Source organism: Sinocyclocheilus grahami, unplaced genomic scaffold, assembly GCF_001515645.1.
Source record: "Sinocyclocheilus grahami isolate Dianchi unplaced genomic scaffold, SAMN03320097.WGS_v1.1 scaffold30.1, whole genome shotgun sequence".
Lineage (NCBI taxonomy): Eukaryota > Metazoa > Chordata > Actinopteri > Cypriniformes > Cyprinidae > Sinocyclocheilus > Sinocyclocheilus grahami.
The window spans coordinates 160,024-186,572 of NW_015505209.1; the positions used below are offsets into that span (position 1 = coordinate 160,024).

A 26,549-nucleotide genomic window follows, 5' to 3' on the forward strand; every position below is an offset into this window, starting at 1 on the left:
CTTTTCTTATTTTTGTATGTTTTTCTTTTCTTTTTTTTCCAGGGACATGAACGGATGCCTGTTTTTAGGAGGTACAAACTAAGTGTCTGATGATTTTGATGTGCAATCTGTGGGACGAGTAATAATGATGATGATCATACATATAATTAAAACAAGATGAAATAAGATCAGATGTTGCTTTCTTTTATTAAGTCCACTGCAAATACACAAAAAGGGTCAAATAAATTCAAAAACAATCACTCAAGAAAGAACAAGAGACATTATTTTCAGTTTATTAAAATGTATTTTCTGCATCACATTTAGCTTGTTTTGAGTTCAGCTTCACAGCTTCTGTTTTTAGAAGCAAATATATCCATAGAAATAAATATATTCACAGAAATGTAGAAGGGCAAATGGCCCAACTAAACACAAATTTGTTAAGGCATAATGATTTCACATTCATTCATAATTCAAAGTGGTGTGAGATTGTCATGAAAAAAAGCAATAATTATTTTTCAAGGCTCTGAGAAAATTCCGCCCTGTACATTAATACTGTGCATTCACAATAATACTACATAAATAAATTACCCTTTAATATTCACACAAGGAGCTTAAATCATATGCACTTTTCACAGAAATTATGTTTTGCATGTGAAGATTTTATAAACACTCAAGTCTAAACTATTATCATTCTTAAAATCTAAAACAAACCTCATTCTCCTGACATCTAGTGGTCAGAAAGCCTAGTGCAGAGTATCTTCTATAGTGTTCTGTGTTGGTTTGCATTAATTATAACACCTTTCCAGGATTCATGAGGTTTTTGGGGTCCAGGGTGGCCTTGAGGCCCTGCATGACCTCTATGGCCAATGGACCGACCTCTTCTCTGAGCAGGGCCCGCTTTCCTAGACCGATCCCGTGTTCACCAGTACAAGTTCCATCCATCGCCAGTGCCCTCCTGCATGGTGAAAGACAACAAGAGAATGAATTCATCCACTGTAATTGTTACTGGCAATAAATAGGGTAAACCAAGTAACACATCTGGCCATCTTGATCAATTAAGAAGCTTGGAATCACTAGATCTGGCATTGTTACCCCAAAAAACCTCAGTGTGGCTGGCAGACTGGAAGAACAATTTTAGCAGCCTGCAACCACTGAAAGACCAAAGTTTCCTCAGGAAGTAGAATCTGTGCAACTGAGCTGTCTGTCCAGTCCAATTCATATTCCCAGGTGTTTCCACCTCCACATTCTCCAACTGAATGATGAAGACTCCCTGGCGCAGCAGAAATCCAACTCCTACTCATCTTGTTCATGCAGGTTCCCACTGTTCGACGGGACAAGGTACACCTTGTATACTCGAACCACAATTTTTGCTGCAATAGGACAAGTCTGAATTATTTTTTAGCTTTATTAAGACTGGAATATGCGTTGTGATAAGATGGAACATGCCATTTTTGCCCAGATTTGCAGTCTGGAGGAACTGATGCTAGTTGCCGAAAATCAGAGCCAGTCTGTAGACACTGGGCAGCTGGGAGTTGACAGATTTGAGAGGAAACTGCATAGTTTATGATCAGTGTTTGGGAAAGATACTTTTAAGAGTAATGCAGTACAATATTGTGTTACTCCTTGAAAAGTAACTAATTGTGTTACATAGTTACTTTTTATGGAAATTAACATATTACTGTACATTACTTTTGCATAACAAAAGCCAAAAGTTATATTTTTGGCAACTGTAAGGGCCCTTTCACACAAAAGTGTGAAAGTATAAAAGTATATTTAATTGAAAGTAATGTATTAGTTTACTAGTTACTTGAAATAAGTAATCTGATTACATAACTAGCATTACTTATAATGCGTTACCCTCAATGCTGTTTATGATGGGCACAGACTCTTGATTTTTTTTTGTTGAGGAAATCAGACATGATTAATCTTTTGATAAGATTTTTTTTATTTTAAAAGACATTGTTTTTGACAGTTTCTTGTGTTAGGAACGATTTTAAAGTCCTCAGTCGTTTAGTGTACGATGCCCAGTTTCCACCCTTTACTTGAACCCAGCACTTTCCTTTAACAGGCAGATTGGTATTGAAGTTAAATTGATTGAACAGGTTCATCTAACTTGGCCTGGTCAAGTTCCTCTATACTTCCAGGTAGTGAGCCTGAAATCAATTTCATCACATTGTTCTGCTTAAAGGGATAGTTCACCCAAAAATGAAAATTCTGTCATTAATTACTCACCCTCATGTCGTTTCAAACCCGTAAGACCTTCGTTCATCTTCGGAACACAAATTAAGATATTTTTGATGGAATCTGAGAGCTGTCTGTCCCTGCATAGACAGCAACGCAACTGAAATGTTCCCAAGTCCAGAAACGTAGCAAGGAGATCTGTAAAATAATCCATGTGACATCAGGGGTTCAACCGTAATTATACGAAGCTACGAGAATCATTTTTGTGCGCAAAAGACAAAAAAATAACGACTTTATTCAACAATTCGTCTCCTCCGCATCAACATAATGACAGAATTTTCATTTCTGGGTGAACTAACCCTTTAAGTTTCCACACAAGTTCAACTCAATAACATTTCTTCTTTCAGAGTATTCACTTCAGTGTGCAAACACTCCTTTGGCAGTTAATATAGCTATAGTTTTTGCAAACTTGTGCTTTTACAGTTACATCATGTCTGTCATTCACTAAAAGGGCAAGTCCAACTCCATTTGCTCCTATCAGGAAGAACTCTTGAGTATCAAGTCAGCCAGGTTTCATTGAAGCAAATGAGATTGCAGCTTTTTTCTTCTCTTTGGCTGCTGGTCAGCGCCGATCACTCGTCCATTGTATCCGACAGAGACTGCACTTTACCTGTAATGACTGTAGGCAGGTAGGACTTTTATTATTTGTGCTCGTTTCCAAAGCCAGACACTAGACCCTCTATGTCTGTCATTGTCAACAAACGCTCTCCAAATGGCAGAAGACACTTTGAGAAATAATCCTGGTATTGATTGCTACACAAAACAAAACTGACAATGTACACAAAAGCTGCAGCCAGTCCCTCTCAGCCGCCTCAGAAGATCATTGTAAGGGAGCAAAACTGCTGAAAGGAATTAAATAGAAGTACCTGGCTAGTCTTTCAGTGAAGGAGTGAACCCTTTGCACCTCGTCTGGGTCACTGGGATCCAGTACTATTAAACAATGGAAGTTTCCATCGCCCACATGACCTGCAATAGGACCTACAGTAGGAAAAATGTAAACATATTTTATCAGCAGTTAAAAGCAGTTCTCAACACTAATGAGAAAATCAAACTTGGTAAACTACCGGTAATATTGTTTCTGATTAGATCTTCCTTTGTCTCCACTATAATCTGAGGCAGTCGTGAAATTGGCACACAGACATCTGTTGAATATGCCTGTAAGAAAATAGGTACATTTTTGTAAAGTGTTGAGCTCTGAATATGTTCTACTTTACTAACTTAATATTCATAAAAAGCTATTTGTAGGCTGTTTACTTGAAATAGTTTATAACTGGCTGTGTGGTGCTTTCATAACATTGCTCTGTTTGCTTGAGCATTCTGACCAGCCCAGTATAGCAACAGGTTCAGCCAATGGTGTGAGTTTGGGGCGGAGCTATTGGTTTTGCTGACCTATGGCAGAATGTTTGGGAAACCAGTTTGAAACAGTCATGAATGATTTTTAAGCAAATAAATACTGTATGAACAGACTGGCTGGAATAAGAAATAAAAATATTTTATATTATAATTATTATTATATTATTTTAGTAAATTATAATATAGTTATTATTATATAACTTTTAGTACATTTTTGCTAATTAGATCTTCTTTAGTCTTCACTGTAATATGAGGTAATTGAGATCACTCAAATATGTAAAATATGCCTGGAAAATGTGTGTAATTTTTTAATGTTAAAAAAACCTTGTCCTATTACAAATTTAAATTCATTCCCAACAATAATTAAGCAATTTGTTGGCTAGTTTTCCTTAATAAAAATGTGTTTTGTGGTGCTATCAAAACATTACTGTTTGTTTGAGCATTCCAACCAGCCTAGCACAGCAACCGTGGCTAAACCAATGGCTATCTGTTTGGTTGACCAATGGGAAACCTCTTTGATAACAGTCATTCTTTTTACACTGCACTATGCAAGACAGCACAAAAATTAAGCTCAAAAGCATAATTATAATTGCATCAAGATAATAAAAAGTCTGCAAAGTGTATATTCTAATTTACAAGAAGATAAATTGCACTTGTCGGAGTCAGAATCACGTTGCAGTGAATGTTCCCACCTTACATCCAGGCCTCAGGGCCAGGGCTGCGTACCACGCATCATGACGGGCTTTCCATAACCGGCCACGAGTCTCCTCATCTTCTGCCCAGGCGAAGTCTGAGCCTCCGTTATCCCGCGTGATCTCCTCTGAACACACAGAACATGAAGCTTTCCAGATGACACGTTCTTTCACATCTATTGTTTTGCTTTCGTAAAATACTGTTTCTGTAGAAATGTGTTGTTTGGGCCTATGTTTTATCCACATATACCAGTGATGGACACTTGCTCCTCCATGCCTTTGGAGCTCCCGTGGAACTCCAGAAAGAGGGTGGGAGTGACCGCATAGGACAGGTTGTTGAAGCGATTGCATGCGTTTATCATCACGTCGTCCAAGAACTCTGCAAATGGAACGTATCAACAACGATTAAGTCTTGTGAAGCCTTTGTGTGTAGAAAGCCGAGGCTTAAAAATCGATGCCTCACTGCAGCCTCGATTTAAAAATCTAAGAGAGCGGTCATGCCTGATTACTCTTAAATTGGATGGAGCTACTGGTGGAATATTTTTCCCTGAGTGGACTGCAAAAGAAGAAACACATTGTGGTTCTGAGAACCAAGCAATTCATTAAACCCTTGAGTGCGTTCGGTGTTGACTATGAATAAAGGACGGTGTTTCCTTCTAAATTAATGTTTATGTTATTGCAGGAGGCTTCAGTGAATAGATTAGAATGAAATGAATAGAGTTCTGCACTAAATCGCACAGGTAGGCATGCATGTAGTTTCGAATGCCACAGTCTGTGACTTTACAAGTGCACAACACAGGAGACCAAGTGTTCTTTTGTTACGTTAATGCCAATCGAGGCAGCAAACTAAGCACACTGTGACCATGTGCTTCAAACAATGCTCACCGATACGGGCAATGGGCACTCCAGCTTGCAGGATCTGAACGGTGCTGTCCACTGCTGATTGGACGGATGGAAAGGAGCAGACAGCCGACACCATACTTTCAGGAATACCGAACAACCGAAGCGTGGCTTTGGTAATAATACCCAAAGTTCCCTCCGAGCCCACAAAAAGGTTTGTTAGGTTGTAACCGGCAGATGTCTTTCTGAAAGGGTGTTGCATCAAAAGGGGAAAAATCAAATGTAGACAACAAAAGATTTAGTTTAAAATATACTTTGATTGTCATTTTGCAGTCATACCTTGGACGACGGCCCTTCCCTGCTGTGTGGAGGACCGTTCCATCTGCTAGAACCACCTCCAGGTTCAGGACGTTCACGCGCATCGTGCCATAGCGGACTGCGTTGGTGCCTGATGCACTAGTTGCAGCCATGCCACAGAGAGATGCGTCAGCACCTGGATCTGTGGAAATACATTTCTTAAACATGAATCATTTCCAATAATATATGGCAAATATGGCTAAATTAAACATTTAATTAGGCTTGAATTATTCTATGTACTCGAACATTCAATCAGTGTTATTTTAATATCAGATATTTAGTATCCTATACAGGTTTTGTTTATTTTGAATTAGATTTTGTTTGTATGTTCTATTTTAGTTAGTTTTAGTAATTTTGTTGAGTTTGTCTCATTTGTATTACTTTTTTTTTTAAATATATGGCTATATACTTTTATTAATTGTTATTTATTAGTTTTAGTTATTTTAGCACTTAAAGTTAAACTAAATAAAAAGAGAAATGTTGATTTTTTTTATGGTTTCCGTTTTAGATTTAGTTAACTATAATAACCTCGCATCCAATCAATTTGATTTATGTGGTCTACTTTGTACTCATAATACACAAGGATTTGACTGACCGACGGGAAACCAGAGGCCAGTGTCACGCAGGTATGAGTTCAGGCCTTTGCGTGTCACACCTGGCTCCACCGTCACATCAAAATCCTCTAGGTGAAGATCAAGAACCTGGTCCATCTTTCTCAGACTGAAACACACTCCACCCTAAGAAACACATAGTACACAAATATGTAAACTTTTATATATATATATATACAGTATATATATATATATATATATATATATATATATATATATATATATATATGAATGGGTGTTTACTTAAGAAAATTGTTCAGAATAGCTAAAAATATGGTCAAAACTACTTCTTTTTCCTCTAATGAAGATTGGGCCTGAAATCTGACACTGTCAAATTCTTGTGTCTATTCTTCTCAACTGGACAAACCTTCAGAGCACCAACACCTCCCTCCAGTCCTGTCCCTGTGCCAAACGGGATCATGGGTAGTTGGTGGTGGTGACAAATTTTGGCAAGAGCACTAACCTCCTCTACAGACCGAGGAAACACCACCACATCTGGTGGTTGGCATCTGACACAGCAAGACAAAATACCACAAATATATAAATAACAACACGCAAATCAAATTTAAATTTAAATAAAAATGTAATGTATTGTATTCTCATTTATTTGAATGGAAAATTTATTTTGAGTTGATTGGCTGGTTGTGAAATACTGAGGATTGATTGATTGTGCCTGAATATCATTGCTGTGGATGATTATTTGTGTCTGGGAGAAAAGAGAAGTGGGGAAAATTAAGTTTCTCTTGAATGCTGAATGGGCCCAGAAAGTCGATTTAATATTTTACTCACTGCTTTTAATGATTGACACAGACGCTGCAGTCGGTTTATTTGTAACTGTGGGCGGAGCTACTGCTGCACTGTTTGCATATGATTAAGAGGCAGGTGACACTGAGGTATGGCAGTGAAATCTCACCTGTGCACAGACTCGTCCCTGCCGTGCTGTTCTCGGACAGCTGAGCCCACAGACACCCCTTCATCTCCGCTAACAGAGCGAAACGCTGAAACGACCCGCTCGACGACTCCAGCCTAGAATAACCAATGTGAGAAATACCTGCATGACTCTCTGGTAACACGTAAGTTAATAATAAAAAAAAAAAATGTAATGTAGTTTTCATTTTTTATATTTATATATTTTAAAATAATAATAAAAAAATGTATTGTTTTAATTTTGAGGGGAAAATATTTCGATTTTTATGTCCTGTACTTTATTATCCGCGTAAACAGACTGTAGCCCTTGGTGACCACGTCTTTATTCTATTTCTAAGAATTATGTAACAATAAACAGGAATGATCCCAGACTTACTTGAGCAGAATATGTCCTGCACCTCCCGCAAATAAACGGCAGCCGTGGAGAAGAGAAGCGTAGGGCTTGCATGAACAAGGTCATTTTCTACTCCTTACAAAAGTTACGAAATCACCAAGCTTTTATACATAGCGTCAGTTGTTATGTTTATATAAAATTTTCTTCCGGATTAGTATAATGGCGTCACGCTTCGTCTGAACCTCAAGCCCCGCCCCTAGATTAGGAATTCTACTATGGCGAACGCTTAGCTTATGAATATTAATTATTTAACATGACGTTCGCACGGTAGGTTGATCTGATTTGCTGAAAAGCCGAATACGTATGAATATTAATTAGCTTGACTTGGTGCTTCAGGGAATATTAGCCTAACGTAATTCGTATTCATAAGCTAAACCTTATCATAGATTCGTTAGAGAATACGTTTATTTTCTAGTCTCAGGAATGTTCTATCATGGTAAAGTACTGTACACGCGACAGTGCTATATAAAACCATTAAATTTTTGCAATGTAGTTTAAAAGTTATTAGAGGAGCCACAAGGTGGCAGTACTACATCACACAGGCTGTTTTGTCTCTGTTTTGACAATTCAGTAGACATCAGCATCATACCCATATATATATATCATGTACCCAGTATGTCCAAAATGAAATAATGCAATATAGATACATATTTCTTAAGAATTTCTCACAGTTTATTTTATTTTGTTAGGCTACTTATTATAAAATGGTATAAAACAATAACTGCTTCTGCTTTTGACTTCCAGTAGACTATAAAACTAATAGGCCTACTCTAATGCACCATTTCATAAACTAATCTAAATTAAAAACACGTCCCAAGACTTAAGACTATAATTAGTTTTGAAATTAGACTCAAATTTGAACTTAAAGATTTTTTTCTTCACTTATGCAATAAAATGAACAAAAATAGGCCACATGGGATGTTGTCATTGTTCGAACTAGCATTTTGACAGGTCATATAAATCCACAATACCCACATGATGAAATTGTGCAAGAGTATTCATATATTTCAAACTAGAAATACCCCCAGGTACTGTAAGGTTGAGCTAAATCAGTTCAGTTGACCTTTATTAATTTATCAGTGTACTTGTGAATCTACATATTAATGAACCCTCATATGCAAGTCTAGATGAAGATCCGGTGGGTTTTGCAACCTGCGTAGATCGAGTTACGCCATTGGTTCCCATAGTAACCTGTGTGTTCTCTGCCATGTATGAACGTCATTTGTTCCCCATGGGGAGAGTCTGTCTTTCTCTCCCCCTAATAGTTACATCGTGCCCGTGTTGACTAACACAGATGAAAGCGTACACTCATTGCAAAGAACTTCCAACTTGATCATTGTCAAACCTGTTTCTAATAAAACCCCCATGGATGTGGTTTGACCAACGCTTGTTCTTGACGTAGTAAATATGTAGAGATGAACAATGCAAGTAATTTTAGCTTATAAAACTGAGTTAACGGAAGGGCTTGTGTTATTCATTGTATGCAATTTTCTGATTGTTTAAATGAGACTCAGACAGACCTTTAGTGGTGTTTTGATGACAGCACAGTCTCCTTGACTCCAGTGTTTTGAGGATGTCAGTCAGTCAGCTTTAAGGAAGTGAGTGAACGGAATCTTGATCAATTGCCCCAGTCTTCTGGAATCTTAAGAATGTCTTCTGTTCTGGCTTGTATATTTGCCACTATTAACCTTCATGGCCTGTTGAGACTGATTCTACGTCTGGAGTCCCAGACACCGCAGTGATGTAAAAAGAATAGTAGTAATTCCCAAATGAACCTCTTATGTCCCCTTTAAAATCTTTTAATATACTATTCTGACCTCATAAAAACCCATTCAGCTGCTGTCATTGAAGCTTTAAACTTTGTTGTATCACAAAGTTGGCATGCACTTCTGAGACGTGCACAGGGCAAACACAGTGACCTGATGAGTTTTCTGTGAAGCTCCATAAATCTGCACTATAAAATGCTACAAATTTTAGCGAATAAGATGGTAAAAGTGCCAGTTAATGGGTTTTTTACAACCCATTTCTTTATATGAAGAAATGTATATGTAGAAATAGGAACTGACAGAATTCCACAAATCATCACATTTGTTTAGATTTTGTTTAGATACACTAGCCTACATTCATAAGTGTTTTTTTTTTGTTGATGATTTTGTATGCTCATCAAGGCTGTATTTATTTGTTCAAAAACAAAGTAAAAACAGTGAAATATCATTACAATTTACAGTTTTCTAATTTAATACGTTTTGATTACTCCAGTCTTCAGTGCCACATGATCTTTCAGAAATCATTCTATAACATGCTGATTTAGTGCTCATAAACATTCATTATTATTACCAGTGTTGAAAATGGTTGTGCTGCATAACATTTTTGTGGAAACAGTAATAAATGTTAGTGATAGATTCACTGATGATTAGAAAGAACACCATTTTATTTATTTTTGAAATCATAGCACATCAGCTGTCTTAACCGCGGCTTGTGTACTGCATCATCACTGTGTCTGTCACGCGACTCTGTTGCCCTTTCGGGGTTTAGTTGTTTTTTTTTACTGATGGTAAAACTAAGGACATTATTAACTGTCTTGATATTTATTTTGAAAGCTGACGCTCGCGATTATGGTAAGGGCCATTACATTTCCAACGCATGCTTGTGGTGTTCGGCCAATCACAATGCACTGGGTCAGCTGGCCAATCAGAGCAGACTGCGCTTGTCAAAGGAGGGGGCTTTGTTGAAAACGACGTGTTTGAGAGAGGCGGGGCATAGAGGACCTACAATAATGTACAGTATTTGAAAAATAATCTATTTTTTTAACATTAAAGCATGTCAACATATTCTGTTCCACCAAATACACAAAATAATGATCTTTAAAATAGCATCATATGACCCCTTTAAGGTCATTAGTAAATTTCTTTAACTTTTCACTCACAAAGAGCATTTCATAGCTCATGAAATATTAATTGTAGATTTACAGTTCATTATATATATTTAATAATTTTAATATGTAAAATATGCATTATATATTTTATGTATTTTATGTGCTAAAATACATATAGTTCTATATATTTCTGGCTCATGAGGTATTTAAATGTATAATTAAAATTGCATTTATTATAGTTCTATTAAATATTAGCTATAATGCATAATATATTTCTAGTTTATGAAATATCTAAATATGATTAAAAAAATACATTCATGATGCACACACACATTTCTTTCATTAGCATTTTCATTATTTCAGAAGTATTTCATGAGCTAGTATATATATATATATATATATATATATAATTTCTAGTTCTTGAAATATTGAAATTTGTGTGTGTGCTATATTATATTTTTATTCAAATTTGATGAGCTAGAAATTGTTCCATAAGTGTGGGAATCCTGTGACAATTAAAACTGATAAATAAGAAAGATGCATTGAGGAGCCAAGTTGTTATTGTTGAACTGAGAGGTTTTGTGGAATTTAAATGGAATACTAGGTGAAATTCTTAGTAATGTGATCCAAAGGATGCTGGGTAAAGCCATTAGACTGTTATCTATGTTATCTATCTTCCATGCATCAAATACTTGAGTGTGTGTATATATAGCATGCAGCCAAAATCCTAGACTCAGCAGTGTGTTTGTTTGTGTGCACATGCATGTGTGTGAGCATATGTGAAAGAATATGGTGTGTGCGCGTGCTGGCAAACTACCAAGTTTGTGGGTTTCATAGGGATTCTTTTGTGCCTCAGATTAAAAAGGAGAAGACGTGTGCGTATGTGTGTCACAGTAGTGTCCTAAGACACATCAGCTCTATCACAAGGCATGCCTGAGGGAATCATGACAAGAGAGGAGCGCAGGTCACCTAGATCAAGTTTCACCTACATTGTAGAGACCAAATTTCTTCCAATTGGCTGTGATTTTTGTCACGCAACGCAGCAGATTTGTGTTTATAGACAAACTGCATGTTAACTTATGTGGGTTTAGTTTTAAAATTTAAAACTTTGGAAGTGGAAAGGGAAAGACAAGTAACAAAAAGAGCGTATAATAAAGTCACCACATGGGCTTTGTACTAAAATGAAGCAACCTCAACGTCTACTGCCTATATAGACGACTACCTTTTAGCATCCTGTTAGCCATGTAACCTCATAAGTGACGAATTTGTAACATTTTACATCAGCAACAAATAGCGCACTATAGACTTGACTTTCACATTTTTTCAATAGAGTTCGCCATTAGCATTAGCAAAGCTAAATGCGATATTCTAAACACTGTCCACAAATATTAGGTAAGAAAATTATTTTAATAAATAATTTATCATAATTATTTAACAAATAAAATCATAATAAATGTGAAAAAAAACTTAGAGACTTTTTTTAAGATTAACTTTTAACTTTAGCGACTAGGGCTAATTCATAGAAAGCCGTCTCATGCGCAAAATGTAAGCTCAATGGTCAAATGTGTCCGTCCAGTCATGTTTTCATGGAAAAGTAGACCAGTGGAATACAAAAAAATATGTTTTGTGTGAATGGCCCTTGAGTATATTTAAAATTAAAATTTCTCACGTTGTACTCAATCTTCAAGCTAATTGCAATGCACTCTGGGATTGCTTTCCCAGATTCGACACTCCCTTTGAATTTGGACTAAATTTGGTAACTTATGCTGCATTCATGCCATGTTGTAATTAATTACCGTAATTTCGAGAAGACAACATGTGACGTTCTACTCGGTGCTGTTCACGCCCTCGGACTCGGAATTATGCGTAACACTATCAACGCCTAAATAGGCTGAATCTGTGGCGTCAGGTGATACAAGTCGTAGCTATCAGAAAATTTCCAGTTTATTAGGTGTAATTAGGTGCAAGTTCTACGAGGACGTGAACGCTTTTTACATTCTGGAATATCATAATTGCGACATGGCGTGAACGCACCTTTAGGAGGCAGATACCTACCTTTTTAGAACGGTCAGGAATGTGCCCTTAAAATTCTCCCTCCTTAGGTGGCTTACTAGGTTTTGGAACACTGGATCTCATTCGCTAATAATTGTGTGGATTATTTCGTATTTGTACTCACAGGAGAACTTCTCACAAAATTTTTTGGCCCAATTTACAACACCTGTATAAGCATATGAATTTGTTCTTGATTTTGTTATTCTAAATGAGTGACCGCGTGTCTGAGATTAGTCCTAATTGCGACATGGCGTGAACGCACCTTTAGGAGGCAGATACCTACCTTTTTAGAACGGTCAGGAATGTGCCCTTAAAATTCTCCCTCATTAGGTGGCTTACTAGGTTTTGGAACACTGGATCTCATTCGCTAATAATTGTGTAGATTATTTCGTATTTGTACTCACAGGAGAACTTCTCACAAAAAATTTCGGCCCAATTTACAACACCTGCATATGCACATGAATTTGTTCTTGATTTTGTTATTCTAAATGAGTGACCGCGTGTCTGAGATTAGTCATTTGCATAAAACCCACCCAAACCATTTCCAAAGGCTTTTCGAAGAACCTTTCATTTACTGCTTCTAGTGACTATCAGTAAACATATGACGCTTTGTAAAGATCTAACTATCTAAATATAAAATTTCATCTTAAGTCTAAGGTTTAAGATTTTTTGGCATACGTGTGCTGTAAAGTTTTTCTTAATTTACAATAAATGTTTAAAATTAGACACAAATTATTAAACGAAAACTATTTGTGAATCATGGTTGTTCGTGAAAATTATTGTACGCAGATTTCAGACCCACTCTCTAAATATGCGCATGTTGGTGCTAGTATATGAATTTTCCTGAAGTCCAGAGGTTGAAATGTTTTACCGTTTGTGCAAGTGTGCACGTTAATGCACTTTGAACAACAGGCACGCACGCTCCCACTGCGCCACGCTGACCTCACAACAATGAATGTTGCATGATGGGAACATGGGGAGATGAGATCATATCTACAGGAAACCCCATTATATTCTCCCCAACTCTGCATCTCTTTCACATCTCTTCACTCTGCTCGTCCATAAGCCCTCCCTCCTCCAAAAGCGAGAGCAGGATGACTCATCCTTTCACACCTCTCCCCTGGTGCCTCCTGTCAGACCGCGAGCCTCCTGACAGCCCCGCGTACGGGTTTGTGTGTTTCGTATCGGCGTACAAATGAGTCAGGGTCTGTTTTCTTGCCTTTGATGACAAAAAACGTCACCCTCACCCAGCGTCTCAGGCAGCGGACATTTTCTTGCAGAAACGCTGAGCCTGCTGGATTCCCATCTCGCTCGCAGGAAGGCGAGGAAATGCCATGTCTGCGTATGTTAGCATGTATGCATCTTGTGTAACTGTGAGAGTCATCCTAAACTACGGATGCTGGGTGTCTGCCTGAACGCTATCAGAAGGAAGCACCATGTGTGCTCCCTGCTCCCCTTAGGAAATACTGCCATGCTTTGTAAATGATAGAGCTGAACATGGAAAGGGTGGACAGCCCTATCCTTCCTCAATATGGAGGCCAACCGGTCTTTGTTACATCCTTGTACTCTGTTTTTGCTCTTTCACTTGTCATCTGGCTCTGTTTTTCTTTCGGTCTCAACCACTAAATAAATACATCTCACAAAAGGCAACGAAACATCAAAGTTTTGCTCACCAGTGTGTCAGAAGCAGGAAGCTCTGAATTAGACACAAACTAACACGTGAATCATTCACCCAAAATTAAAATTCAGTCATTTAAATCACCCTCATGGAATTACAAACCTCCTTTTCTTTCTTTCGGGGAATGCAAAAGAAAATGTTATGAAGAATGTTCACGCTGCTCTTTTTTGGGTGAGCTGTTGCTTTTAAAACACAATGTATCATCCCATGCAGGTTTTTTTTAACAGAATGTGTATGTGGGGCATAAATATTTGCATATGAGATATTCGTGAATATTAACATTTTTGTGTGTAATTGTGTACCGATCGACCACAAACTCTCAGTCCATCAGGGCAGGTTATTATTAGCAGCATTGATTTCAACAGACAAGAAAAGCTCGGAGTATACTTCATTTTCATGTGTGTGCTTGAGTGCGAGCATGCATCATTGTTATTACAATATTTATGCACTATTATAATATTTATTAATAATTTGAATTTTAGTTTTAAAAATGTTATGTAATTAAAAAATTTTATTTCAGTTTTAATCAGTTTAGTGTTTATTATTATTTTTTATTTAACTTATTTTCAGTTGGTTGCCAAGTCAAAATTTCACCTTATATTTATATATATGAATTTTTTTGTATTAGTTTTGTTTTAGTTAACAATAACATGGGCATCATAGCAGCAGTGCCCTGTTCAACCTCTATTATTGGTCATTAACTATTCAGATCCTTTCACTGTTTCTTCACCATCTTTTATCTTTTTTGTTTTGTTTTTCCACAGGTGATGTCTCAGTAGAACTCCAGTTTCCTTTAGCTCCCTCTGGTAAGAGAGCCCAGTCCTTCAACTGAACCTCCACTGCTTGATCCAAAATGGCTGCCACCAAAAGCGGTTATGAGGGCAAGATAGCCGGCCTATATGACCTAGACCGCACACTGGGCAAAGGCCATTTTGCTGTGGTCAAACTAGCCCGCCATGTGTTCACAGGCCAGTTAGTAGCAGTCAAAGTCATTGACAAGACAAAACTTGATGACTTAGCAACCGGCCACTTGCTTCAAGAAGTCCGCTGCATGAAACTCGTCCAGCACCCCAACGTAGTGCGACTGTATGAGGTTATCGATACACAGACCAAGCTGTACCTCATTCTAGAGTTGGGCGATGGAGGTGACATGTACGATTACATCTTGCGTCATGAAGGCGGGGTGGCCGAAGACATGGCGAAAGTGCACTTTGCGCAGATCGTTCGAGCGATCGCCTACTGCCATCGTCTGCACGTTGTCCACAGAGATCTGAAGCCGGAGAATGTGGTGTTCTTCAGGCAGCAGGGGACAGTGAAGCTGACCGATTTCGGCTTCAGTAACCACTTTCAGCCCGGGACCATGTTGATGACCAGCTGTGGTTCACTAGCATACTCCGCCCCAGAAATACTGCTAGGCGAAGAGTATGACGCTCCAGCAGTGGGTAAGTGACAAAACTGTCTTTTTTTGGACATTGCACCTCCTACAGATTCTTCTATCACAGTTTTTTCTTCTTCTGTCTGTTTCCAAGTGTGTTGTTTCATTCAGCCAGTCAATCAGAATGCATTTAAAATCCCTGCATAATCACATTTGAGCCAAATTCCCATTTAGAATCACCCACAAGATCGAAAGATTCATAGATTTTGAAGATTCATAGTTTCAAAGATTCATAGATTTTAAGATTTCAAAGAATGAAAGATTCATAGTCTCAAGGGTTCATAGATTTAAAGGGATCGTTCACCCAGTAATGAAAATTACAAGATTACAAGATCTCTCATGAACACGTGTATGACAGTTAGCGGATGCTAGAGATTATGGTCTATAAAGTTTTAAATATGGATATTTTTCTTACACAAATGCATTGCTTCACTTCAGAAGGCCTTTATTAACCCCAGGAGCACTTTTTATGATGGATGTTTGCACTTTTTTGGGTTTCAAAATCTTCTAAAAATATAATAAAGTGTTAAATCAACTAAACTAAAGCAAAATATATCAATATGTATCCAGTAAACAAACAAAACACAGATCAAAGGAAACAATAAAGAAAGCACAAAAATGAACACAGAGAGAACACCGCTTATCAGCGGCTGGCTGGACAGTCTAGGTGTTTGTCATCAGTGACAGCAGATATGAGAAGTGTTTTATCGTCCCTTTTGATACTTTTATTTTTCGATTATAAAATGCAAATTAGCAAATTATTAAACTAACAATGTAAATGTATGCATTTTGTGACATTTTTATTTTATTTTATTTTATTTTTTAATTGGAAGTGCCTAATGACGTTTGGCTAGCACCAAAAATAGAGACTTAATCAAAAACATCCTGAGCTGTTATGTTTTTACATTTCGTGTGCTAGTCTGTTTATTTCAGCATCTCTTGTGAAGGCACGGCAATGCCCGTCGGCTGACACTGTGGCCCGCTGCCTAGCAGTTTAATCAGCTCCTGAAGTTTGGAATGAAAGTGTAATTTTCTTGGATTCTAGATGTCCGAATTTGTCTAATAAAATTCAGTTGATTTCAGTATAAGGATTTTAAAGATTCAAAGTTTCAAAATTCAAGATTCTATAGATTTTTAAAAAAAAAGATACCTTTAAAATAAAAAAACCTAGGATTCCATATTAGAGATAATTTTCAATCATTCTAAAGATAAGATTCTAAAATTCAAAACAGTGCATTTCTACTATTATTTAATATCTACAGTACTATAGGCTATATATTTTATATAGATATAAAGATTCTGCTGTCTACTATAATTGGAATCCTTAGAATCCTAGAATCTTAGAATCTGAACAAAACCTCAAGTCTCGAGACATTTCACACAGTTGTCACATTATGTAACCTCAACACAGATCGACACACAGCAGTTCCTTGTTAGCCTTCATTGTGTGCAATGTGTTTTGTGTAAACTGTAGTCACATGGCACTCACACACAGAGAGGTGTGCTGCTCTTAAAACTGTGGACACACAGAGTTATCTTGTTGTGACTTATTTTATTTTAACAAGATGGAACAAGATATAATAATAACTCATTTCTGCCACCTCCACACATAACATTATTTGTCAAGGCAGGTTTTCTTACAAGAATCAATTTCATGTTATTTTTGTGATGGATAAATGCTAAAGAGTTTAATTAAGAAAGTCGGTTGAGTACTAAAGTTAAGGTTTAGATATAATATTAATGCACTTATTTAATCAAGGATATCATGATTTTTATGCAGTTTAAACCTATAGCCCTTTGGGGTCATATTTCTATTCATGTCCAACCAGATGTATATTATGTAAGCATTTGAGTGTGCTTAAAAAAAAATGTGTGCCTTTCAATAGATGTTAAATAACAATACGAGGCATGTAGCGCTCGTGTCTGTCTGTCTGTATCTGTGGAGGAACACACAGTGAAGAGAGGGCTTATTGTTAGAGCAGTTAAAGACACTGCGTGGACAATGCTGTCTCTCTGGACTGTCTCTCACGCTGATCCTTTGCTCTGATTCACACAGTAGATGCTCTTTCACACAGAATTTATCCTCACACACACACACACACGCACTGAGAACAGCATGTCAGATTTTAAGCTGTTGTTTAAATGGGAGAATTCAAGAAGTCCACAAAGCCGTTTGCACCACACTCTTTTGTCACTTCATATTTTATTTATTCGTATTTAAAACATTAATATACAGCTAATATTCTTAATTGTGAAACTGTTATAAATATTGGATCCTCTATGAATCGTGTTATAGCCATGGGTGTAATCATGTCTTATGTAAAGTAGTGATAGATGTGAACATTTCGACAAATGGAAATTGTTGAGCATTTGAATGGAATGTATGTGTGTTTTTAGAGATTTGTGGCTAGTGAATGATGACGTCAATACAATTCATGATTTAAAAAGTGGATGGAGGAACTGAATTATTCAACGCACTGAAGAAGGCCGTGAGCCGAAACATTTTTGTTTAGCCCTGCTAGTGATTAATCTAAAATATTTTTGTGAGTTTAAAGTAAAGACATTTTTGGGTGAATTATTATAAAAAATGTTTAGTACTATATTATTGTTGTTATTATTTAAAAGATGCATAATTTAATAATATATAATTTAATGTTTTAATATTAAGGGGTGTTATTATTAATGATCTTTAATGGTAATAATAAATGTAACACGTTAATTGTGTAATATAGTATTTCGTTTTATTAGTAATTATGATGATGATGATGATGAATTAATCAAGGTGGGTCATAAGTGATCCAAGGCAAGGTTATTATTATTAATTAAAATTAAACCATAATAAAAAAAAGAAGAAGAAGAAGAAGAAGAAATTGTTCGTTAAATAATAAAAATACCTGAAATAAACTAAGTGAAAATTAGAAAAGGTTTTTAATATATTTTATTTTAGATTGAAGGACTAAAATAACTCTTAACTAAATGAACTAATATCATGGGATCTAATGTTTGCATTCATCCTCTGGCCTTTTCTGATTTTCTGTATTCACCAAAATGAAACTCCAAGAATATCACAGTCGTATTTAACTGCTGGTCAGGTCAGCACACTAGACCAAAACTATAAATGAGCACATTCTCAGTACTCTTTCCTTTTGAAATCCAAGGTTAAATGAAATGTTATGAATATTAAATAAGTGATCTAACCAAGGAAATCTAAACCGATCCTATTATTTTAAAATCATCTTATTTAAAAGAGAAAAGCTTAGACCTCTCACCCATATTTGTACGTTTGTTTTTTTTCCCACACACTCTATACATATCACACAAGTAAAAAACCGTAAAACAGGAAGTTTGTTTTCTTGGAACGCCACCGTGGAAAAGTATGCCACTAAAACAAACACGTCTCTTGTGGGACTTACTCGCCCCCTCTCTTTTTCATGTCTTGTTCACACTGTTCTTGGTTCATGATGTTCTGTTAGACTTCCTGGGATCCTTGGTTGACACAGAGGTCAGAAACACATCTATAGATTCTAGAATGGTGATTAATGATTGGTTAAGTGAGTTAATTATTGTCTGAGGACATGCATTAAGACTGGTTTTATTCATGTTTTAGTTTCACTGAACCTCTCTTCGTGTATTAGTTAGTTTTGATTGTGTGAGCAGCATGTCACATGAGGTCCGTGTTGGATAAAAACCCTTGACATATTTCTTCCTCTTTTCTGTACAAATCCTATTACACTTCTCTCTAGGGGTGTAAATATTTACTCTGACAACTGTTTGATTTGGTTATGATTGCATCTTTAAATCATAGTGATATAGCACTAATATTAATATAAATAAATATATATATTGAAATAAATAAGAAATATTTGAGTTAACATCTGCTATTGTGTCTTTCAGATATCTGGTCACTGGGTGTGATCCTCTACATGCTAGTCTGTGGACACCCACCCTTTCAAGAGGCCAATGACAGCGAGACCCTCATCATGATCATGGACTGTCGCTACACTGTGCCAAACCACGTCTCTCCAGAATGCAAAGAGTACGTATGTCATCCGAGCTTTGATTTTCCTCAGACACACACAACTAATAAACAGATTTCTCAGATTTAATCCAGAAGGCTGGAGGTTATTGTGTATTTATACACTGCTTTTTCATTATTAAATTTTTTTACTTGAAGCAAAATTGCATTAAAGCAGCACTATGTAACTTTTGGCGCTCTAGCGGTTAATAAACAGAACTGCACACATCCCGCGGAAGAACATTCCAACCGGAGCTACTTCTCAAAGTGTATGTCTATGGCGATTCATGCAGGTATGTGTTACTCTGCAGCGGTGACGACCCGACCAGGCTACAATAGTCCAAATATAAGTACTTATTATAAGTGTACCGTAGTGATTCGGAATAAGACAAAAACTTGGTTTGGAAGATGAATTCATGATGTACTCGCTCATTATATACATTTTGCACATTTTGAACACAGAAAAAGCTACACAGTGCTGCTTTAAATATAAGACTTGTTTACCGACAACATATTTTGTTTTATTAGTTCATTTTTCTTACTCCATTGGCATTTGTTATTTTCTTCTTTAAAACATGAACCTCATTACATTTATGCATAAAACAAGAAAAAACATTTGGGGTATGAATTTAATTTAAGACGTATTATTTGGAAACAAGTTACAACAATGTTATCTTAAGCCAGGGGTGTCAAACTCCGTTCCTGGAGGGCCGGAGCCCTGCAGAGTTTACATGCAACCCTAATTAAACACACCTGATCCAGCTAATCAAGTCCTTAAGGCTTATTTGATGTTTTGTGTGTTGGAGCAGGGTTGGAACTAAACTCTGCAGGGCTATGGCCCTCCAGGAACCGAGTTTGACACCCCTGTCTTAAGCAATTTTGCTCCTGACATAAATTAAACTTGTTTTAATGTATTCACCGGGAAACACGACAGAAATAGATGTTTTTGTGTTGATATCTAAATAGTCTTCTCTTCAGCATGATAGTAGTTGGGTATTATGTAACAAGTTTTATTAAATCTGCTGAGTGTTTTAATCGGGGTCAGCAGATGTCATATATCAATGGTCTTTTCTTTCCATGCTGGTGCTGTTGAGTTCACTATTTCTAGAAACCAATATTACCAAGGACATGACCCTGGTAAAACCCTTTCCACAAAGGCCTGATCTGATGCATGCCCACAAAAACATGCTTGAGTAAATAGACTAGTTTTTAAGATGTCCTTGACAGCCGTGTGCCATTGGAACACAGTGTTTTGTTGTGGTGTTTTTTTTCTCTGAGAACTGGCAGGATGTAGTCTCTCAAATCCTCTCAAACACCACTCCCTCACACTCCAGTTTGTACCACATTCATGCTAAACTTCATACCTACATGTAGACCGGAGCCCATCTGAACATACTGTACTTGATCTGTTTACACCCACTTGTGCCAGCCAATCACAGGTTGTGGTTCTCTAAATTACGCTTGAGCAAGCCAATCAGGCTTCTGTTTGGATGAGCAAATGTTCTTGGAGGTTAGATTTAGGAGCAAGTTATGACAGACACACAGAATTTCCATCCTTGGGCTAGGTGACCGATAATGAAAGTAACAGGTCATGGCAACTCTTTTTTTTTTCATAAGGGCCAGATTGATTAGATGCACTTGACTTCTTAACTAAGCTTTAGTATATTATTTGAATCATAATGTCGTATTGCTCTTAAGAAGGCTTGGACATGATTTGGAATTTGGATCTGAATTGAAATGTTTTCAGATAAATTTATAAGATCACAATTTGGGGTAACTTAAAGAATTCTGGTATTTATTTGAATTTACTACAGTCCACCAAAAACATTTATTAAATATGACATTTTATTTCATCATCGTCGTCATTCCTGCTGAAAAAAAATAAAACGTATTACTAAAAACACAACTTTCTTGTAATTCCATTTTCTTGTATGTAAACTTTAATCATAACATACAAAACATTCTCAATTCACTTCTAAATGGCGCACAAGCCTGCTTTTAAGTGTGTTCACCGCAGCTCTATAGTGACCAGTTTTTACACAAGGCTGCCTTTTGTCAGAGTGAAGTTATTTTGTAAGTGGGTTTATTCCAGGCTGTTTGTTGTCAGAACATCCCCGGAGCAACAGCTCTCAGGCTTGAGTTTAGGTCTGAATCAGTCAATTGTGCAAGCGTGTGTGTGTACTAGACACTTAGCTGCACAGCCAAACATAGTGATTGGGTCACATGATCTCCACCACAATCAAAAGCTTCCTTTAATGGGAAGGGTTTTCTTAAAGGAGAACACTTGAGTCTTCAGGCAGACTTTCATCTTGCTGTTCACCTTTTTTCCTGCCCTTCTTCCTTACGGCTATTTAAGGTCTTGAGGTTAAACACACCAAGAGACTCTGATTATGTTCAAGGGCAATGGAGCATGTGGGATTATAAACACAAATACTCAAAGAGAGAGACCTAAAAAACACACTTCGCAAGGGAAAACATCTCCCCCTGCTGGTCATCTGTGTGAGATGCACCTTTCAGAAATGTGTACCAGTTCCGCAGTGAAATAAAACACTCAAATGCCTTGAAACAAGCTGGGTGCAGTGCATTCACACATACACACACAAGCTTGGATCGCAAGAGTTCCAACCAATTCCGTATTATTTCGTTCGCCTCACTGAAGCACCAGTTCTCTGCAGGTGCTCATGAATATTAATCAGCAGAAAGATAAGCACTTCCTTTTCATTCCGTCTCCTCTGATGGCAAGATGCGCCTGTTCAATCATCGCCTGTCAGCTAGGCAGAGAATATTTATTAAGATTGCTAGAAAAGGAAAGTATGAAAATTGTAACTAGAGTGAGACCTAAATGAAGTGAGATGGAGGCAAGAGTGATTAAGGGTGACAAAATCAAGCCTATTTGTGAAGATGGGATATTTCTTTTTTTCCCCCGACAGAAGGTCATGTCTGATGTTCTCGTTCTGCTCTGGTAAAAAACGAATAACAATCTCTCATCATTCTCTCCCTCTCATTTTCTCTTTTTCCTATCAGTTTGATTTCACGTATGCTGCAGAGGGATCCGGCTAAACGAGCATCTCTGACAGAGATAGAGGGCCACTCTTGGTTGCAGGGTGTTGACCCTTCGCCTGCTGGATACACAGCTGCTCCGCTCACCTCCCACCGCAGTTTGTTACCCGAGGAGCACGAGTTCATACTGCAGGCCATGACCAGTGGCAGCATTGCTGACCGAGATGCTATTCAGGAGTGGGTATCTCTTTTGTTCTTCTTGGATATTTTCTTTTGGTCTCAGAATATCCTGGCCTCTTCAGAGTTGCATCATGTAAGTTGTTAATACAAATGCTTATTTTGTGATAGAGCACTGGAGGCTGACAGATATAACCACATCACAGCCACGTACTACTTGCTGGGAGAACGACTCCTTCGAGAAAAGCAAGAGCAGTCAAGTCTATCTCCTGAACAAAGACATACACAGTAAGTCCCAGTATTCTTAAACATATCATAGATCATTTTGAATCTGAAGGTGTTTTATCCTCTTAGGTGGTAGAGATAATCTTACCACATAACCCTTGGTACATGGGTTCCTAATACTGAGTACTGTTGTTGGCTCTGTTACAGGCGACCCATGTCAGAACCATTGGACTTGGTGAGCCAAGTTCCCCGGACTGATACACTAAGAGGAACACCTCTAGGTCCCTTAGCGCCTCTCGGTTCTCTGTGTTCCGGCTATGTCCGACGTGGTGTGAGTGAATCTGGGGACCTGCTGGCTCCCAAATCCAACCGTCATGACAACTCCTTCAGTGACTTTTGCAGCACGGCTCCCTGCTTGAGCCTCGGTTTGCGCCCTCTACCTCCGGACCAACCTACTGTCAAGAGCCTTGGAGCCTTACAGCAGATCTGCGAGGAAGAAGAGGATGAGGATGATGAAAACGAGCAGAACAGGGATGAGATGAAACTTGAGGTGGCACCAGGTAAACTGGATCCTCTTCTTTCAACAGATCTCTTGTTGAAACCTTCTAGAACATCTTTGCAATCGGAGACTCAGAGGAGAACAGGGAGGCCGTCTTGTAAAGTGATGGGAAACTGTGAAACTCTGGCTGAGGAGGAGGAACTTGAGGAAGGGTCGGAAATCACGGAAGTGCAGAAGAAGCCTTCAGATTCAGTGACTAACATCACTTCTGGCACTATAGAACATCAAGGACAGATGCCCCCAAACACTGAAGCCCATGTGGAAGAGTTAAACCACACAGAGCAACCAGGTAGAGGAAGGGACAAAGGTGTTTTCACCCACCCTAGCTTGTCTTTAGATGAGCAAGAAGGAGAACAAATTCAAGGTCCAAATATAGATGAACCTCCACCACCTTCCAGACTAGATGTTGTACAGTGCTGCTGGGGACAGCGTGAACCTTCGAAGGACACGCTAGAAAACAACAATAACACCCTAGCCAAATCTCGACTGCTTGAAGTTGGGGTGGTGTCAACCCCTTGTGGTTCCCCAAGGTCCCTGCCAAGGAACCACTGTGTGGACCTGGGTCCCGATGGGGTGGAGATGCGTAAGACTGCGGGAGAAGTCGAGAAACCTGAGGAGGTACAGCCTAAACCACAAAAAGGCCTCCAGGGAACCAGGGACACAAATACTGACCCTGCTATCCGGGCCGATCCCAGCAAGGTCAAGAACGTAAACTTGCGAGAACGTCTGCTGCAGTTCCCGCTCTGTGAAAAAGCCTTGTCCTTCAACATCCAGCCCACTTCTAAAGAGAAGCTCCTCCCATTTGCACAGTACAACTGCTGCCATGTGTTGTAGATGTTGTATCCCGAGATCAAGGAACAAACTGATATCAACCGAAACCCTCCAACCTCTACAACTCTGGAGTTGTTCAGATAATTAAAGAAAAAGTGTGTTCTCACCTCATACTGTAACCTCAGAGGTGCTTTTCCACACAATCTACACAATCTATATCTTTATTTTCTTTCCCAACCCAGCATTCCTTGCTGCTTTCCTGTAAAACAGTTAACCTCCTGGCAATGCTGTGTATACGAACACCTGTATCGACTGACACTGCTCACTATATTCTGTGCTATCTTAGAGACTTTCATTCGAAATATTGTATGTCTTGCTAGCGTAGGAGCTTTAATTCAATAACTTCTCATTTTGCGCTGTAATATCTTTACCACAATAAGAGTTCCACCGAGTTTAGTCATATTACTAAGCGAGTGGGTGAAGACCATGCTTCAGAGCAGCACATAATAAGCCAACACAAGAACAGACAATGAACAATCACAACAGTGGATGTTTAGATTTAAGAACTAGCTGTCCAGTCAGTGTAGTAGTGCTGACAAGTTTTTGGTTTTCGTTTGATGTATTTTTGCAGGCAACTGTGAGGCAATGGTCTTTACTCAGAACTTGTAAGAAGTTGCATGCTGTGGCATTGTTGTTTTTCCCCACACCACTGTCTCATGCTAGCATGTTTACTAGCATCTTTACCCTCAGGCAGTGGGACAGGAAGCAGAACACTTTGCCACATTGATACAGTGACAGTTTGGGAGCATGGTTATGAGAGCATGCTAAATTAAAACAGCTTAGCATAGCATTAGCATTTTGTGAGCAGGGGACTGACCAGGGAAAGATGCTAAGTATATCTGTATATTTAAAAAAACAAAAACAAGAAGAGGGCTCAAACAGAGATTATTCTGAGAGATTATGACGAGAGACTTTTTGTGAAATGGACATAATATTACACAAAACAGAAGACTGGTCTTCCTGGAGCTATATTTTAGAGTTTGTTTTAAAACTGCTAATTCTTGGAAATATTATGAAGCTTTTATCAAGTATTAGAAAGTTATCAAGGGTTTTTTCGAAAGATGGTGACTAAGACACTTTTTTTTTTACATGAGATATGCGAGGGAGATTAATTACATAACATTCTGTCTATTTTTGTTTAATCATCTGCCTCTGGGTGCATCTTTAACATATGTTGTAAGGGGATAAGCTGTTTGAAATATCCAGTCATGTACAGTATATATATTCTTTTGGGCATATTATGCTATTGGTAGGATGTATTTTGACCCTTGCACCGTATACATACCAAACATTTCAACCCTTCCATTTGAGATCTTATTCAGTGAACGTAGCAGTTTGATGACACTAGTTTGGTGACTGACAAAAAGGTCATATAGTTTCTTGTCATAGTTGTAAATACATTTGAAGAGCTGTACATTAGCTTAAAATGTACATTGACAAAATCCAGCCTTCGTATGTTGCAATGGCATGAGTGAAGCTAGCGGTTACTGTTGTTTTTACTTCCTAAACAGCCTAAACACGTCACATAATCATTTAGATAGCAAATGTGACTGTGGTTTCTGTTACTTTGGTACTCTAAAGGATGTCAAAGCTATTCAGTCACTTCACATGTTCGTAATTTTCTGTGCTATACGTAGTGCACTTGTCACCGGTGAATACATTTTTTTTTTGGTCACACTGTAGCCAATGAAAGTGCAAATGTCAAATACACTTATTTTTGTTTGCGAAATCTTGTACCACAGATAAGCTTGACCAAATGCACAAGAATAGATAATGTAAGAGGTGCTTTAGGGAGAGATAGCAAGAAATATAGGCCTATATAGACAAATTACATATCCATAACTTTTCGAATTTTCATTCCCATTCTATGTTTAATCAATCAAGGAACAGCCATCCTGGCCTAGGATGATTTGTAAGTACAACCTTCTGGACAAATCAGAGGGCAGAGTGATATATACGTAAAACCAGACATGCACTATATTTTCGTAATCAGCATTTTTATTTTCTTCTTATTTTGATGTTTCTCATTTGACATGGGTCTCCATCCTTCAAAGCATCTGTAATCACTTTACAGCGAAAGTCGGATTTGGGTTTGTTTATAGTCCCATTGACCCTTACTAAAACTATGACTGTGTCTCAATGAGATTAATTTATTTTTATATTTATTTATTAAAACTGATTAAACTGCCACTTGTGTTGTCCTAATTTTTATTAGAATTAGAGCACTAGACCACAGTGATCCTCATGTATGGCTGTTTATTGTATGATGTGGTTTTCTCAGTTTAAAGCCATTTGAATATTTATTATG

General features: G+C 37.8%; 2 protein-coding genes across 5 annotated transcripts; one reads left to right on the plus strand and one right to left on the minus strand.

Moving 5' to 3' along the window:
* Positions 1 to 30: 30 nt before the first annotated feature.
* ldhd (lactate dehydrogenase D) lies at positions 31 to 7,566 on the minus strand. Of its 3 annotated transcripts, none has more exons than XM_016258378.1 (11): positions 7,377 to 7,557; positions 6,987 to 7,099; positions 6,441 to 6,582; positions 6,058 to 6,199; positions 5,445 to 5,604; positions 5,151 to 5,350; positions 4,516 to 4,644; positions 4,266 to 4,393; positions 3,285 to 3,375; positions 3,087 to 3,198; positions 31 to 934 (listed from the first exon to the last, which is right to left on the minus strand). In XM_016258378.1, exons 1-11 carry the CDS (start codon positions 7,458 to 7,460, stop codon positions 769 to 771), a joined length of 1,467 nt encoding a protein of 488 aa, XP_016113864.1. In that variant the 5' UTR covers positions 7,461 to 7,557; the 3' UTR covers positions 31 to 768. The 3 variants fall into 3 exon arrangements, with proteins under 3 accessions (XP_016113864.1, XP_016113873.1, XP_016113879.1); XM_016258387.1 differs by lacking the exon at positions 31 to 934 and adding an exon at positions 2,478 to 2,839 and having other exon boundaries at positions 7,377 to 7,561; XM_016258393.1 differs by lacking the exons at positions 31 to 934; positions 3,087 to 3,198 and adding an exon at positions 3,475 to 3,609 and having other exon boundaries at positions 3,318 to 3,375; positions 7,377 to 7,566.
* On the plus strand, positions 7,069 to 26,431 carry LOC107571964 (SNF-related serine/threonine-protein kinase-like). Of its 2 annotated transcripts, none has more exons than XM_016258358.1 (6): positions 7,069 to 7,146; positions 14,764 to 15,441; positions 19,329 to 19,470; positions 22,474 to 22,686; positions 22,798 to 22,914; positions 23,059 to 26,431. In XM_016258358.1, exons 2-6 carry the CDS (start codon positions 14,853 to 14,855, stop codon positions 24,242 to 24,244), a joined length of 2,247 nt encoding a protein of 748 aa, XP_016113844.1. In that variant the 5' UTR covers positions 7,069 to 7,146; positions 14,764 to 14,852; the 3' UTR covers positions 24,245 to 26,431. The 2 variants fall into 2 exon arrangements, with proteins under 2 accessions (XP_016113844.1, XP_016113853.1); XM_016258367.1 differs by having other exon boundaries at positions 7,095 to 7,113.
* Positions 26,432 to 26,549: the final 118 nt, after the last annotated feature.

Excerpts from the sequence above, each read along its gene's own strand:
- ldhd (XM_016258378.1), bottom strand. The coding sequence starts at position 7,460 with ATGACCTTGTTCATGCAAGCCCTACGCTTCTCTTCTCCACGGCTGCCG. Across the intron at positions 4,645-5,150 it reads AGTGCCCATTGCCCGTATCG|AGTTCTTGGACGACGTGATG; the intron begins GTGAGCATTGTT and ends TTCCATTTGCAG. Across the intron at positions 3,199-3,284 it reads AATCAGAAACAATATTACCG|GTCCTATTGCAGGTCATGTG; the intron begins GTAGTTTACCAA and ends TTCCTACTGTAG.
- LOC107571964 (XM_016258358.1), top strand. The coding sequence starts at position 14,853 with ATGGCTGCCACCAAAAGCGGTTATGAGGGCAAGATAGCCGGCCTATAT. Across the intron at positions 15,442-19,328 it reads GTATGACGCTCCAGCAGTGG|ATATCTGGTCACTGGGTGTG; the intron begins GTAAGTGACAAA and ends TGTGTCTTTCAG. Across the intron at positions 22,687-22,797 it reads GACCGAGATGCTATTCAGGA|AGCACTGGAGGCTGACAGAT; the intron begins GTGGGTATCTCT and ends ATTTTGTGATAG.